Source organism: Trifolium pratense, linkage group LG2 (assembly GCF_020283565.1).
Source record: "Trifolium pratense cultivar HEN17-A07 linkage group LG2, ARS_RC_1.1, whole genome shotgun sequence".
Classification (NCBI taxonomy): domain Eukaryota; kingdom Viridiplantae; phylum Streptophyta; class Magnoliopsida; order Fabales; family Fabaceae; genus Trifolium; species Trifolium pratense.
In genome coordinates, this window is record NC_060060.1 from 13,806,149 (window position 1) to 13,823,462 (window position 17,314).

The 17,314-nt window shown below is 32.9% G+C and overlaps 1 protein-coding gene across 1 annotated transcript; it reads left to right on the top strand.

Annotated features, from left to right (window-relative positions):
- Nucleotides 1-11,692: 11,692 nt before the first annotated feature.
- Nucleotides 11,693-17,255, top strand: LOC123905636 (butanoate--CoA ligase AAE1-like). Its single transcript, XM_045955315.1, has 2 exons — nt 11,693-11,936; nt 15,432-17,255. The coding sequence occupies exons 1-2, from the start codon at nt 11,727-11,729 to the stop codon at nt 16,860-16,862; spliced, it is 1,641 nt and encodes a 546-aa protein (XP_045811271.1). The 5' UTR covers nt 11,693-11,726; the 3' UTR covers nt 16,863-17,255.
- The last annotated feature ends 59 nt before the right edge of the window (nt 17,256-17,314 follow it).

The window sequence follows — 17,314 nt, forward strand, 5'->3', positions numbered from 1 at the left end:
ATATAAATCAGCAGTGGAGTCATCATCAAATAACATAAAACATATCACACTTCATCAGCACAAAATTTTCAACATGATGACCAAGATGTTTCACCATCTAGTAGCACATCAGATAACACAGGTTCCTCCGGTATGGTAGCAGAGCATTGACAACAAAGATGTTTCAACACATAATAGCACAACACATAGCACATGTTAGCAAAGATGTTTCAACATATTTATCTAGCGTGGTATCAGAGCGAATATGAGCAATCACAAAATACGTCACATGTTAGCAAAGATGTTGCAACATATGGTAGCACAGCTTCTAGCACAAGTTCTTCTAGCATGGTATCAAAGCACGTGGTCTTCCAATCAGGGCACGCAACATCCATCTAACAGAAACTCCCCTTGTACACATGATCCCATCTTTGTGCAAAGGAAGCACGATGAAAGGAAACATTGCCACAGAGAGCAACAAGCACATTCTGAGGGATCTTTTTCCCACCAGACTTTTTCTTTGAGGCAGAGGGTGTGATGTCTGTACATCCTCCTCAACATTATACTCAGAGTTACTTGAAGGTGCTTCCTTTCTGTTCAGACTCTATCTCTTCTTACTAGCAAGCACAATAACCTCATACATGTTCTTCAACCACTTCTTCATTAAGTGACACAGTTTGATGCCTTTCTTTAGACTGAGAGACCCTTCTTCAACCTCAGTAGAATTCTCTTCATCAGACCCTGTTTCTTCATCAAATGAGTCAGATGGGTCAACAGATGTCCCAACATCTTTCACCACAGCAGTTTCTTGAACAGGTTTCTGGACAATAGTAACATCAGCCTTAGGTTGGTCCACAGATGTGTCAACGTCTGTCACAACATCCTTTTCAGGAACAGTTTGTTTTGATTTATCAACAACAGAACCAATAGCATCTTTTGTCTGAGATACATCAGCAACAAGAACATCTATAATTGTGTTTGTGGAATCAACAACATTCACACCAGCAGAGATAATAATGTCAGGAGCTAGTAATACTTCTCATAGCTTCTTTCTCCTTTAAAGCACAAAGGGAGAAATAAACTCCCATATACAGAGGAAAATGAATTCTCACACATCAGAGAAAAATAAATTCTCAAAAATCAGATCAGGATGTGTAGACATCATGGATGACATCATAGCATAACATATTTCATGAGAACATAAAGCTAGAGGTTTCAGAAGCAGATCTGAAACTATCACACATAGTAGTAGTAATCACATTTAAGTATCACATATCTGAGCATTATCACATCTGATTACAACACATCTGAACACATATAGTACTTCTCAACAGAATGCACATCCACACAAACAGTCATAGCATGACCAGTTCTCTTTCAGTCATACTTTGAGCAATAGCTTAGTCTCATGGAAGATCATCAAGATCAGTTTCTTCCACCACAGTCTAAACTTCAATACTCCAAACCACCATCTGGTTTAAGACTCTCAGAGCCATATTAACATCAGTTTGGGGAATTGTAGAACAGGTTTCAACAACACTATCAGGTTGGTCCAAGATGTTTCAACATCTAATGTGACATCAGACTCAGGTGAGGTTTCTTTGGGTGACACAACCACAATTTTAGTGGGGGATAACAAAGTGATAGAATCAACAACTTTGAAAGATGACACATGAAAGAATTAAAAAAAAATGTCATCAACAACCACAACATTCATACTAGACTGACCTATGGTTTTAAGAGATCTTGGTTTATCTAGAATTCCAATTTCAAAGACAGATCTCACAGATTTTTCAACACTACTCACAACATTTGAACTGACAAAAACCTTTAACAGATGTAACAACATTTGATTCAACATTAGGGGTAACAACTGAATCAATGCGGTTATCAAAACGAGTTTGGTAGGTTTATTAACATCATCAACAAACATAGATAGACTTTTCTAGGACCTTTTGAGAGATAAGATTAACCTGGATAATGGATTTAGAAATAGGTTTCCTAGATGATGCACATTTTGTTCACCAAGCAATATAGAAGTAGTTTCAGATGGATTCAAAGTATTCACAGACCTTTTATGCATTCCCTTTTGACACGTGGTTGATCACACTGTCCATTTCACTTCCTTGTTGATCTTACAGGAAACATGTCTCGAATAATGTTCTAACATTCAGTCAGACATTGTCTTCTTTTACTTGCATTGATCAACACATCTTCAAACATACTGTCTTCCACTTGATTCTAAGTGTTCTTCTTTCACTTAGACTTAGTGACACATACCAAGACATCTGAATATCACATTTGTGACATCTCTCAATAATGAAGACTCCTGGAAAGTCCTTCAAAAAAAAAAAAAAAAACTGTAGAGAAAAATAAATTCTCCCAGACTCAACCATTTAACGACTCGAGAGATATGTGAATAACTGATATAATTATTCAGCTTTACATGACTAGAATCAACCATGCCTTGTTAATAATTTCATAATGTCATAATATGTTGTCTGACATCATATTCTCATATGAGGCAAAGATCTCCAGAAGCTTGTACAACACTCTAGACAATATATATGTACCAATGCAATCCACAGAAAAACACATGACTCTACCTGTCATAGATAATCAGGGCTCCAGCTAAAGATGAAAACTCGAGCACTAAATGAAAACATGTGAAAGACTTCATGCTTTCATGTTGAAGGGCAACACCAACTCCTTCAGTAGAGTCGATTCTGAGTAGATATTCTCACTTCTTGAGAATAGATTCAAGCATTCTGACCTCTTCAGTTAACAAGGACACATCTGATCAATGTCCTAGCAGAACCACACTATGTATCATGACCTTTTGAATAGGCAGGATGTCATGCATACAAGGTGTAAAGTCACTCACAAAGTCCAAAACATCTTAGTTTGCTTAAAAGCTTGACTAAGATCCTGATTATCAACCCTTTTCTAGAGTGACTTGCAACAGAAGAAAACCAAAGACAATTATCAAACCTCAGTATTTGACAATATTCTTCTGCCCTTACATTCACTAGTAGTTGTTGATACTAGTGGAATAAATAGTCATGCATTGCTAGAGCATACTATTAAAACAAGATCAGAACCTCCACATTCTGATTCACATAGTCAGAAACACGTCTTCTGACCACACAGCTTGAACACTCCCATGCAAAGTCTCAAGCACCTTCCATAGAACAGCCATCAATAAATATGATGTTACAACATCATTTGGGACACCAGCTTCTGATTTTGGAACCCAATTACATTGATTCATAAATCACCATTCAAAAGGACTCATTGTGCATAGACATCCTTCAAGAAGCTCCCAATAGAGTACCATCAATGCAGGTCATCCAGGTTTTTCAAAACACCTTCTCACACAAGGTAGGACATTAGATCTGACATCATTCTTCTGCACATATATGGCACCAACAGATAACATCCACTCATGACAGTTATTCTTACAAAAAGGTCATTCCAGATTAGGTCAGTTGCTTGACCTTGTACTCCACCCTGAGTAGAACCAGCTTCCTTGGCTGAAGGAGCAGATGTTGGAGAAGATGTTTCAACATTAATTCTGACATCAATCTCAATCCCATCGGTTTCATCCTGAACTATGGTCTGAAGATACCATAGTAGTCCATAACTCTTGCAAGGGGACACAAGAGAATCAACCATCAGTAGTTGATCAACCTTCAATATCAAATCATCCACACATGCAGGGACGTGCATATTTTACATCTCAAAAAATTCTTCTAATGTTCCAACCCCTTGTCTTACTTTGAGATGTTTGATGGCATTCTTCTGAACCTATAGAGGAGATTCCCTCTAACAGGTATCTGGAACACTTTGATCCAACATAATATCAGGTACTACAGATGTGACAGTACTTAGCACAACATCAGTCTTAGGTGCCAAAGATGTACCAACATTCGACGCAACATCATTTTCAGAGACAGATCAACAAACTCACTTGTGACCTTAGTGGAAGCATTAAATACATCAGATGGATTTCCCTTGATTAGTGTGCACCAGACAATGGAGAGAGGGATGCAACATATACTTCCTTTCTCTTCAACACAAACACATATCTTGAAGGGAAGTAAAAACTTCATCAATCTTAATTCAAAAGATATCTTTAACGCACAAGGTAAAGAATTAACTTCACCAAAAATACTAGAGAACCATAATCCTTTGGTCCCAAAAAAATAAATCCTCCTTGTTTAATCATGCATTCATACAACTAGATATTATCACAAGAATATAACATGCATGGTTAAAACATCATATAACACATCAACACTGCGCACAACTTCAACTACCACTTACTTGGATCAGACATGAACTAACCCAAGAGGTCAACCATATGTTGATTGTGTCCCAACAAACTTATCTAAGACATGTTTCTAGCGTAGAAACCATCTCAGACACAGATGCCTCCTCTTCCAGGTCAGGAGAAGGTTCCAAACATATGTAACCAACACAGACATTTGTTTAGCACCCAAGCATCTGCCATGCCCTACTGTCATCCAACAAGATTCTGCAGAATCTGCTCGTCAGATGTTCCGTCAGATGTTCCAACATCTGGTAAGACATCAGTTCCCTTTTAACGGAACACACCAAGAAATCCTTTATCAAAGCCAATGGAGGTTAGCTTTTTAGAGTTGGAAGCAAAAATAAATTGCTCATAACTTTCTTCAGATCCCTTTTCAACAAACTCATACATGAGTGCCTTTATGAGTGGACTTAAGATCACCCCCAAGTATCTTTGTCATCTCTAACAAGTTAATTAAACAAACTCTCCTTGAGCATCACCACACCAGGGCTTACATCATAGAACAGAGTGGTGCATCCTCAACAAACAAAACCACCAGGATTTTTCCATCAGATATATATGCAGCGGAATTCAAACCACAAAACTCCTCAACAAACCTCAGGCACACTACAATAACACATGTTTGAAAATAAATCAAACCATACAGCAACTCATCACAAGATCTACACGCCTGAACAACAAAAGATAGGTCTAATACACACCCTATCATGAATAGTCCATCCTCCACTTCTAGGGACCATTCAATCAATGTGAACTTCTCCAAGTTCAAACAAATTTTCAGTATTCCTTACTTGCCCATAACCAGAAAGTATCTTCCCTAAGATCTCATCCAGAAAACAGAACAGGATGCCTGCTCTGATACCAATTGAAATTCTGGAATAGCAGAACCAGATGTTGTATAGAATGTCGAGACATCTAGTCTGACATGAATAACACGGCAAGGCATATAACATTAAAACGGATACTGAGAAATAATGTTTTATCAGATGTTCCAACATTCAATTTAAAGAGAATGTCATACTTAATGTTGGAACATCTTACGAAACATAATAAAATCAACAAGTAAATAAACTGCACAGGAAATGTTTAACCCAGTTCAGCCAACCTGCCTACTCTGGGGGATACCAATCCAGGAAGGAAATCCACTAATAGATCTAGTCACTAAGACCTCCAGCAAACCCTTTGAATTTACGTCTTACACTAAGACCTCCAGCAAACCCTCGGTTTACGTCTTACACTAAGACCTCCAGCAAATCCTAGGTTTACGCCTTATGACCTCGACACTACTCATGCAACTTCTGCCTAGGAACTCCTAGACATGAGATCCCATCTCACTTCCACACAGCCAACACAACCTGTGTTGTTCATATAATGTTGAATAAAATGTGGCAACAATCACCGTGACATATTTTACTCTTGCTTAAAAGCTTCGAGTAAATCACACACAGTTAACTCCGTACTTCAAAGCTTAGGAGTAACCTTAAAACATTACAACTCAATAAAACACAGTCCTACTCAAGTATTAAATCAATACGTGAGAGGCTCACAAACACTATCTCCTTGCTTAAAAGCTTCGGAGATATTAAATACTCTACTCATTACCTAAAGGTTTCTGAGTGAGGACATAGTGACCATCTCACAACCCGAGTGGTTCACTTACACCAACTCTCCTAGAGAGTGGCTTAAAGACACGAAACCCTAAAGACTACATCTTTGATGAACAATGGTTTCGGTTAATGAAATATTGGTCTTGAGTCTTCTTTATATAGACAGAGCTAGCACGCTCCTGATCTTCCAAGATAAGCTTCAGAACACAGCTGGTCTTTGAGTCACGTCCAGCTAAGCAAATCAGACCTTAATAAAAACTTTCCTAAAATAGTTGATCCTCTTTAGGAAATAAACAATGTGTTGAATCATTCCATTAAGTCTTGATAAGAACATATCTTCACTGATAACGTCTTGATCAGATCAAATCTTGATATACACGTTTGTAGAGTGGATTTCCATATATAGCAGATACGTGTAATAAATGCGCGAGATTTGGGCAATCTGACTGTCGTACCCAAACATGTTACAACATTTGGTCCAACATCTTTTGTACCCAACATGTTGAAACATTTGGTCCAACATCTTGCTTGTATATTTGTTTTAGCAAAATGAGGCCAACACACAAATATCCAACATGATGTAAACTTTCAATCCAACGGTGGATTTTATAAAATTTATATCGGTTAAAACGTTATTGAGAGGTGTAACATTTGGTGTCAAACTAGTTGGTGTCAACGGATCCTGACTCATATATATATATATATATATATATATATATATATATATATATATATATATATATATAAACAGGTCCTTCGAATCCCAATCATTTATCTGATCGGGAGAAGTTGGTTAATGAATTGCAAATTAGATATCGGATCTACTGCGTTGAGTTTTGTGTAACCGAAGTTAGTATAGTTCCAAATTTTTAATAGATTGTTTTTTACACCAAAATTCTAAATTATTTATATTTAATTTTATTTTATATGTAATTTCTATTAAAATTATGATACCGAGTATTGATATTAGGATTTTTACACACGACACAATTTTGCATTTAGTGAGTGATTTATATTATATTTAGATTTAGATTGATACTTAACAAGGAATAAATAATATGTAGTATTCATCATTTCACAGAACATTGTTAAATGGAAAAAACTCAAATTTCTTTTTTCCTAACATTTCTACTGTTCATTGATTTTATAGGGTGCAGTGATGCTTCCGAAGATGTTTTGTGTTGATTTTCGACACGAAATTTATCATTTCGCACCTTTGGTAGAACCGTTCGAGAATCAATTTGAAGTCGTGCAACGTAATTTATATTTTTTTTCAGCTAAAAAGGGAGACATTGTGCTTATATTTGAAATTTGGATCTTGTCCGTTGAATTTCCACTAAACTTTTCATATCTGAAGGGTATCGATGAATAGGGTCATCACAGTGCAAATGCAATGAGCCCTTAGCATATTGTCTCAAAATTTATGAGTCTCAATTTTGGATTAGAATTTGGGTTAGTATGGATACACGTCTTTAATAAAGTAGTCTATATTTACCTGACCAAAAAAAAAAAAAAAAAAAAAAAAGTAGTCTATATTTATATATTCTCTTTTTTTTTTTGGTTACATATTCTATTTTTTATTTGAACGTTTTTTATCAAATGAGGGATCTCAACCCCTATTACATCAGCGGCTAGCAAGCGACTAATTTGACTCGGACTAGATTCATAAAAAAACAATGCCTTCATTTAAAGAGCAATCCAAGTTGACTAACGCATTCATACATTGATTTGCCTCGCGATACGAATATTTCACCAATATCCCCACTCCATGCTGAGTAAATGTCGAATCTTCTTGATCAATGATCTTCCCACCGGACTTCCTCTACTCATGCCCCACAAGACAATTAACCATTACCAAGGAGTCCACGTTTAGTTCCACCGTCTGGAATCTAAACCTTTTAGCATCCTTGAGGCCTTCACACACTCCTCCAAGACCATAAACAATGACACGCCATTGCTAAAAAAAGAAAGGGTCATGCTAACCGGTGCCCCCGGGGCACTGGTTAAGGAAACCAAAAAATAAAATTTTAAAATTGAAAATAGCACATTTTAGACTTTCGAGGCGTTGACTGCACAAACTTCAATATGATATTACCACTGTTTAGCATTTTCCAAAAAGAAATTCATTACTCCCTCCGTCCCAAAAAGAATGACCCATTTTGAATATATGCACTATTCATATATATTGTTTTGACCATATTTTTCTACTAATAAATAAAAATAAATATTAACATATAAGATGTTGTTAGATTCGTCTCGATGAGTATTTTCAAAATATCAATTTTTTATAATTTTTACTATTATACAATTAAAGATATTAGTCGACAAAGTTATGCATTGGCATGCGTGTTTCGGTCAACTGGGTCATTCTTTTTGGGACGGAGGGAGTAATATAATTTACCCTGATTTTATTTTATTTTTATGAAAAGTCATTGATGTTTGTTTTACTAAATTATGAGTTGGTGTTATTTACGAAGTTTTCATGATTTTTCCAGTTTCAATAGAATCACAATTCCTCTTATTGTGCCTCTTTTCATTATTAGAAATCCAATTTTCAATATCAGAACGTAGTTCCAAATTATTTGAGAGCATTTTGCCAAAATCAAGATCAATTAAGAGAAAATAATTGTAATTTTTTTATCGAGTGTTACTGTGTTAGTTATTGGACTGTCATAACTATCTCAGCTTGTATTTGTCGAGATTTACTTTTGTAACTCCATTTATTTTCTCGCACGCCTTATGAAATTACAAAAATACATTTGTCCGCTACTTAAGTAGTGGAATTCCCTACCATGTGTATATTTGTTTTTCTATAACGTTCGTTACTTAAGTAACAAGACATTATAAAAATAAGAAATTTGTTAAAAATGTCGTCCACTACTTAAGTAGCGTGGAAGGATAAAACAGAAAAGTCGTAGGACGTACGAGAAACTGGTAAGATGACAAAAGTAAATCTCCTATTTATCATGTTCGACCCACTTCATTATCAACTCAGTCACATTTACTATCAACTCGGCCACCTCATAGATAGATCTTTGTAATTTCTGGGTCAATTTTGTAGGTAGAAAAAGGGAACTGGACCGCCCATTAATTAGCCCAACAAGGAGTGGACTCTAGAGTCAAATTGGTACCTCATTTCAAAGGAGACAGACACACCCACACACGGTTCATGCATTGAGGCATGGACAACGCATAATTTATTAAAATTTAAGGTATTATAATATTGGTGGACAAAATATTATTTTGACATTTTAAACAACTTATGTATAGAGATGGAGCTAGAAAGGGATCAACAGAGGCCACAATCCCTCCTAAATAGTTTTGAATGTTTTTTTATACGACTATGTTATTATATTACTGACTTAATTTCACTTTTGATATCTCTATTTTATTAAAATCATAAAAATGTCATTTTTTATTCAAATTTTTGGCTATGTTTTTATACTTGGCGTATATTTGATCCCAACATATGTTTTTTCAACTTAAAATAATACTTTTGTACAAAAAAAAAGTGATTTATTGCCCCAATAATGAATTCAATACTTTTTTTTTTTTGAGATTATAACTCGCATTTTATGATGTAAAAAGTCGCAATTTTTATGGCAAAGTGCATAAATTAAGACCAAAATTACAATACATATAAAAATAAAGGCCAAAAAGTTCGACTTAAAAAAATGGTCTATAAAATGCGATTCACAATATTAGCTTTAAACTTATCTTATAAGTTATAACTTCTTATATATGTGGTGCTTTCAAAATTTAGTTTCTTCTCGTAACAAAAACAAAAAATTAGTCTTTTCTTTACTGATTTATATTTTTAAACTAGGTTCCTCTTATGCTAAATTCCTGCCTCGGTCCGTGCTTATGCATATGACAAAAAATTGTCGTGTAGTTAAGTAATGGACAATAATTTTAGTTTATATTCAGACCCTTAAACTTCAATTTGTCCAGTTTCAATAACAATTTTAAAATCAAACATAATACAACTAAATTTTTCGTGTTTAATCTATTATTTTTTAGCATATCAAACCCTACCATAAATACGAAAAAACCAATAATGTTTATCTCTCATTTTGTAGGATACATTTAAATAGGTCATTAATTTTATAAATATTTTTTTTTTAAAAAAATTCTTTAGACACTCATTGAGCTGAATGTTTTTAATGCTTCATTTGTCCGAAATTAAAATATAAGTAAAAATTAATGAAGAAAGAATAATGTATTTGATGTAAAATTTAGATCAAATATACTATTTTTGTTGATCTGTTTTTTCTTATATTTTGAGACAATTTTTTTTTTCCCACTTCTTAAAAAGAAATAAAAAGAAACTCACTGTATATGAGTAATATGGAATCAAATAAATTAATCAGCAGATGACGATTGTTCCATTGATCACTACACTTGCGTCATAAATTAGTATACGCCTTCGACACGTTAGATTTATTAAATTAATCAAAATGTTTTGTTTTTTGTCATAAATGGAAAAACATGATGATTTAAAACACATTAGTTAATTCTTGCAAAATGCATCTGACTTGGAAATTCACCATTCACCATATATATAGTATTATAGACAACTTTTACGTGCCTATATTAATTTAATCTCTTCTCACCAATACAATGAAGTGGCATTGTGAGACACGGTTAGTTAAATATGTAATTCCTTTTACACTATGTATCCAAAAACACATGCAAATAATTACTTTTTTGATTCAACACTTGTTTACCAAAAAAATAAAATATAAAACACTTGTACAATTTTAGCAAACATGTGTCAAACAATAGCATTTGCAAAGAGTGGTGGGTAGCAATGATAAATTGAGTTGAGTGGTAAAAAAAAAATTACATTTCCTTTGATTTTTCTCTACAGAGTGGTGTTAATGTTAGCAGTGATTCAGAAACTAAATTCCGAGCTGTATATATAAAATTGGTTCGAAAATTACATTTCAGACTAAAAATAAGTTGGTTTAGTGGTGCTGGTTTGAGTCTTTGGAGTATGCTCATCTCAAGTTCGATCACTAAGAAAAAAAAATTATTTTTAGATTAAATGTATAATCTCCGCCGACTAAAGGGAGTGTCAAACTTACACCACAAGACCGATCCACAAATCCGAGTTCCTGTAATACATATAGACACAATTATATGCTTATTTAAATGACAACCATCGATTCAAAATCAAACAGTTCAAATTATATACTAACAAAATCAACTATAAACAATCTCAAACGTCAATTTTAAATCAGACGATTAACATAAATGACCATACAATACAATTACTACGTTAAACCCAAATCTGCGAGATTCATTAACACATTGCTTAACGCAACCCTAATTCAAAAAGCCGAATTAAAAGTTAACTTTATTGACAACGAATAAACTTAAAACAAAAAGAGCGTGAAGCTTTTGATTATAGATTAAGCCCGGAAAAAAAATGCAAAGTACAAACCACACATTCTAAAATCTAAACCATTCAACATGCTTCTTCTTCTGTCTCACTTTGTGTACTTCTTTTTCTCTCCATTTTTTTGGGCCAATAAGAAAAGTAGAAAAATCAAGTCCATAATCAACTTGATCTATACAAATATTTTCATTAAGGCAATATCCAATTGGTCTAATTGTAGTAAAAATTAGTTGTTTAAATAACATTCCTCTTTATTTAATTGGTCTCAAGCCGAAAAATATCCAATTATTTTTTGACGGGTTTATTTTGACAACTCTAAAAAAAAAAATTAGTGCTCTACCTCTCTCTATATATATATGTTGCAAAAAATAATGTAACATTATAGAGAACCAGTGAGGACGTTATCATGATGAAACAAAACTTGGTTGAGTGCTCTAAAGGCTTAAATGTTCCTTTGACACCAATTAGTTTCCTAGAAAGAGCAGCCACTTTGTATGGTGATAAGGTTTCCATCATCTACAATGATCATGTTAGATTTTCTTGGAGAGAAACCTATGAAAGATGTCTCAAACTTGCTTCTGCTTTGGTCAACATAGGAATTTCTAATGGTGATATTGTAAGTTCATTCATCTTTCCAATTAACCTCTCCTCATTATATTGATTAATTAGTTTGTATAATTTTCTTTTCCCTGCACAATCTTTCATTGATCGAGTTTCATTTCACCTAAAATCTTCTGTTTTCTTCTCATAATGAAATATAATGTATCAATAATCAATGGATTTTTTTCGGACATATAAATAATCAATGCAATTTAAATTTGATAATATATAATATGACTAGACCCTTACCCGTGCGATGCACGGGTGTTATGCGCTATTTTATATTATAACGTGGAAAAATTATTTATATAAGTTGAAACAATATAATAATAATAATAATAATAATAATAATAATAATAATCTAAATATAATATACTGATATAAAATATGTGTTTATACATTTCGAAAAACTTCTCTATACACCACATTTGAAGTTACATTAGTATTTTCTTCATCATCATTGCTTTAAATAATTATATACTATATTTTGTTTAGCTAAATAAAAAAAATAAACGATTATTGATTAAAGAATGGACCTGAAACAATAGTGTGTACCATTAAGTGGCTATCATAGAATTGTCCATGACAATCTTCATTTTCTATAAATTAATATATTTTATATATAATATTACAGAAAATCAATAACCCAACAAATTTTGGTAGACAATGTGAAGAATATTATTTACAAAAAAAAAACTTGAAAAGTCATCTATATAAATGTCCACCTAAAATCTCAATCAAATTTTAGTAAACAATGTGAAGAATGTTATTTACAAAAAAAAAAAAACTTGAAAAGTCATCTATATAAATGTTATTGATGTAGGTATATGAACAGTACATAGAGATGACAATGATATAATATAAGGAAGTGATGTGACATTATTGAGTGATTTAATTGGATGTAAGTGAATGACGTGGATTAGGGTTAGATTAGTGATTCCACAACTATTTAGGAATTATATATATAGATATGACCGCGCCCTATAGTTTTATTTTATCACGACCATACTTTTTTTTTTGGCTTTCACCACCAGTTTAATCTGATTTGGGGGGTCAGTTCTGACATCAAGTGATTTCAACCCCTCTCGATCGCAGTTGCGGGGATTGAACCGTGATCCTCGCTATCAAGTTCACGACGATACTTTAATATACTTAGAGTAATGTTTATTCATTAAAAATCTAGCTACAAAATTTGACCGTCATATTTACAAAATTCCATACACTACGAGCATCTCCAATGGTGATGCTCCTTTGAATATCATTTATATTTTTTTTTATGAAGAAATATCATATATTACTAACAAGTGATCCATATAATGCCATGTAATACTTATGCAACTCATGTACATATTTTGTTTCAATGGTGATATCACTTTGAGTATGTATGATAATAACATTATTATAAGTTTAATTTTGACATAATGCGTAAATGGAAAACTTTAACACTGTCAAACAATTACTATAACTTATCGCCATTTTTTGTTTTAAAAATGACAAATCTTAGTATTGGCTGAAAATTTTACAATGTTTTATTTATCTATCTTATATTTATTGTCTATTTATGAAAGATACAAATATGAGTAATTTTTTTTTAAAAAAAACTCGATATCCGGCCTAAGAACTGAGTAATCTAAAGGACACAAATTCTATCATATGTGCCCATTTAAAGTACTATTCTAAATTTTTTTTTTTTTGTCAAATAGTCTAACTAGAAATTTCACCATTAAGGTTGATAAATGAGATGATTGAAGTTCGAACTTTTGCTCCCTGCATATATAATACAATATCTCTGCCAACTGATCTAAAATCACGAGACAAAAAAATATGTTTTTTTTACGAGGACAACAAACAAAATTTAAAAATTAAGTAGTATAAACTCATGCATGTGTTCAAATATGTGTAAAACAACATTTATTCTTGAATAGGAGATGCATCTTTGGAAGGAATTTGGAGTGAATGGTTTCATTATTATTTTTTCACGATCTGAAATAATTCTATCTAATTTTTTTTTTTGGATACAATTCTATCTAATTCTATAAGCGCGTATTTATGGAAAATGGGACAATGCATGTATACCGTGTTCAACACTATTCAGTTTCATATTTTAATATGATTATTTTGCTGTCTTTTATTCTACGACTCAGTTAGCGATGTTGACATTTTGTTTCATACCAAACTTTACGTCAATAAGAAAAAACACGTTATTAAAACTCCTTAAAAAAATACGTTATTAAAATGGAAAGTCTGTACTCTGTAGTCTTTGAAAAACTTTATTTTAAGCCATTTGAATGTCTTCAATATGGGAAGTCCATTTGAAGGTTTATGATAAGTTATTCAATTGTGGTTGACATTGACACAGATCTCTCTGGAACTAGGATTTAATATGAAATTATGTAGTTAAAGTCATAACTCAAGATCGATATTGATATTGTTAAATTGAACGCTTTTATTCAGGTTCAAACCCAAAACTTTGTAGTTGTGTGTAGAACCGGTTTTGACTATTTGACGATCAAGCTCAAATATTAAAAAATAGAACCATAATAAAAAATTCAATTATTTTTATAAAGAAACAACCTCTATTTAAATTATAAACGACAACGTTATCCCCATAAATTTAGCTCAGTTGATAAGGATATCGCATTATATGTGCAGGAGTCCGGGTTCGAATCCGGGACACTTCCTTTATTCACTTTTAAGATAGATTTTCTAGCCACTAGACTACTTGACAAAAAAAAAAAAGAGTTGTGTTATTTGAACAACAATTTAAGTGACAACTTTTGGGACAACGATAAATTTACAAATGAAAGTAGGTGTTGGCACAAAAATCAAAGCAATAGAGAGAGAAAGTAAAAAGATAATGTGAGTATGAGAGAGAAAGTTGTCTCAAAAGTTGTCAAAAAAATGGTTGTACAAATATCATTTCTCCTTAATAAAGATTCACGATATATGATTATTGTAGATGATTATTGTAGGGAGAAATTTTGAGACCCCAAAAATTCTCCTAAAATTTAGAGGTCTAATGTCACACATGGTATTGTGCTAGACGTGGTTGTGTCCAATGGTGGAGTCACACTTTAATTCACGGGGTGCAAATAATATTTAATAATAAAAATTATTAAAAATATATGTGAAGAAAAAGATAGTATTTTTTACCGTCTCTAAATATAAAATTTTATTGGCCAAAATACTCCTTCATAATTTGGGGATACTTACCCATTAACCAATAAAAACAAGTCGTGAAATAAAAATTGGTTACAAGTTAGTTGTAGATATCACATAGACTTAGCAACATATGGGGAATGCATTCCTACTTAGAAGTTGCACCTTTTTCAGTTAATTTTTTATGTTTACCTCAAAAAATGATTGGTTGTAGGAAAATACACAAAATTGTCCACTCCCTATTTCAGAAACAAATTTTCTTAACTAACATGTAATTGCTCATTATACTCCAAAAGAAATAAAATTGTTATGCATATAAAGACCTCAATTTTCTTTCTTATATTATAAACAGGTTGCAACATTGGCACCAAATATTCCAGCACACTATGAGCTTCATTTTGGTGTACCTATGGCAGGTGCTATTATTTCTGCACTCAACACAAAACTAGACTCAACAACATTAGCAGCTATATTGGAACAATTAGAGCATTGCAAAATCATATTTGTGGACTGTGAATTTATTGACTCTGCCCTCAAAGCAACAGAAATAATGTCCCAAAAAAAATCCAAGCCACCCCTTATTGTCCTAATACAAGATTATGACCAATTAGTGAAAGATATACCTCAAGGTACCTTAATCTACAATGAACTTCTTGAAAAGGGACAATCAGATTTTAACATTTCAATGCCAAGCAATGAATGTGATCCTATATCAGTGAATTATACTTCAGGCTCAACAGGAATTCCAAAAGGAGCTGTTTATAGTCATAGAAGTGTTTATCTTAACTCACTTGCGACGATTACTCGTTTCGATGTCAATCCTATGCCGGTGTTTCTATGGACAGTTGACATGTTTAGATGCAATGGATGGTGTTTCATTTGGTCAATGCCTGCTCTTGGTGGCACAAACATTTGCCTAAGAAATAATTTTTCAGCAAAAGATATTTTTGATGCAATTCATGTTCATAAGGTAACACATTTGTGTGGTGCACCTACCCTTTTGGAAATTATTGCAAATTGTGACATTATTAAGCCTTTTTCACACAAGGTTTGTGTCACAGTTGCTGGTATATTACCATCCTTCAAAATTATTAATAAGGTGGCAGAACTTGGATTTGAGGTGAATATTGGTTATGGCATGACTGAAGCATTAGGTCCAGTTATTGTAAGAAAGTGGAAACAAAATTTTGATGATGATGCTACAAAGCTAAATTATTTTGAACAAAAAGGGGTTATAGAGTTTATGGTGGTAGAAGTTGATGTGAAAGATCCAAATTCAATGAAGAGTGTTCCCTATGATGGAAAAACCATAGGTGAAATTATGTTCAAAGGGAATACTTTAATGTTAGGGTATCTTAAGAGTTCAAAAGTGAGTGATGAAGCTTTTAGGGATGGTTGGTATAGGACTAGGGACCTTGGTGTTAAGTTACCTAATGGTTCTTTCAATTTGAAAGATAGAGCAAAAGATATTATTTATTCTAAGGGTGAGTTTGTGAGTTCATTAGAGGTGGAAGCTGTTTTGTTGAATCATCCAATGGTTTTGAAAGCAGCTGTTGTGGGGAGATATGATGATGGGTCACCTTGTGCAATTGTGAAATTGAAAGATGGATATAGTGCCAATGTTGAAGATATTATCAAGTTTTGTGAAGATCAATTGGATGCTCATATGGTTCCTAAGAGTGTGGTGTTTGATGATTTGCCTCTTAATTCAACTGGGAAGGTACAAAAGTTTGTTATTAGAGAAAAGATTAAAAGCAATGGGTGGTCTGAGTCAATTAATTAGGATTTGAATTGCATGCGATCACAAATTCCATGTATTCATAGTCAGTATATCGATGACTGTTGGACCAAAATTGGACAGTCCAAAATTCAAGCTCAGTATCATGGAGTTAAAATCAAAAGTATCTTGTCTTTTGCATTGTCCAATCTCAATCCAACAATCATTGATATGTTAAATGTGTGAATTTGTGAGTGCTATAAATCCAAATCAGTGGTTTGAATGTAATGTAATAATGTTAAACAAGCTCATTTGATGTTTTATCGTATAAACCCTAGAAGTTATTACTTCCTAAAGACATAAAATCTATGTATTATTATTATTATTATTATTATTATTATTATTATTATTATTATTATTTGTGTTGAATGTTGCAATTGATTTGTCTTTTGTTTTTTTAGAAATGTTTGGGATAATAATAAATGGGCTGATTCTAATGTAAGAAGACTTGGTTACAA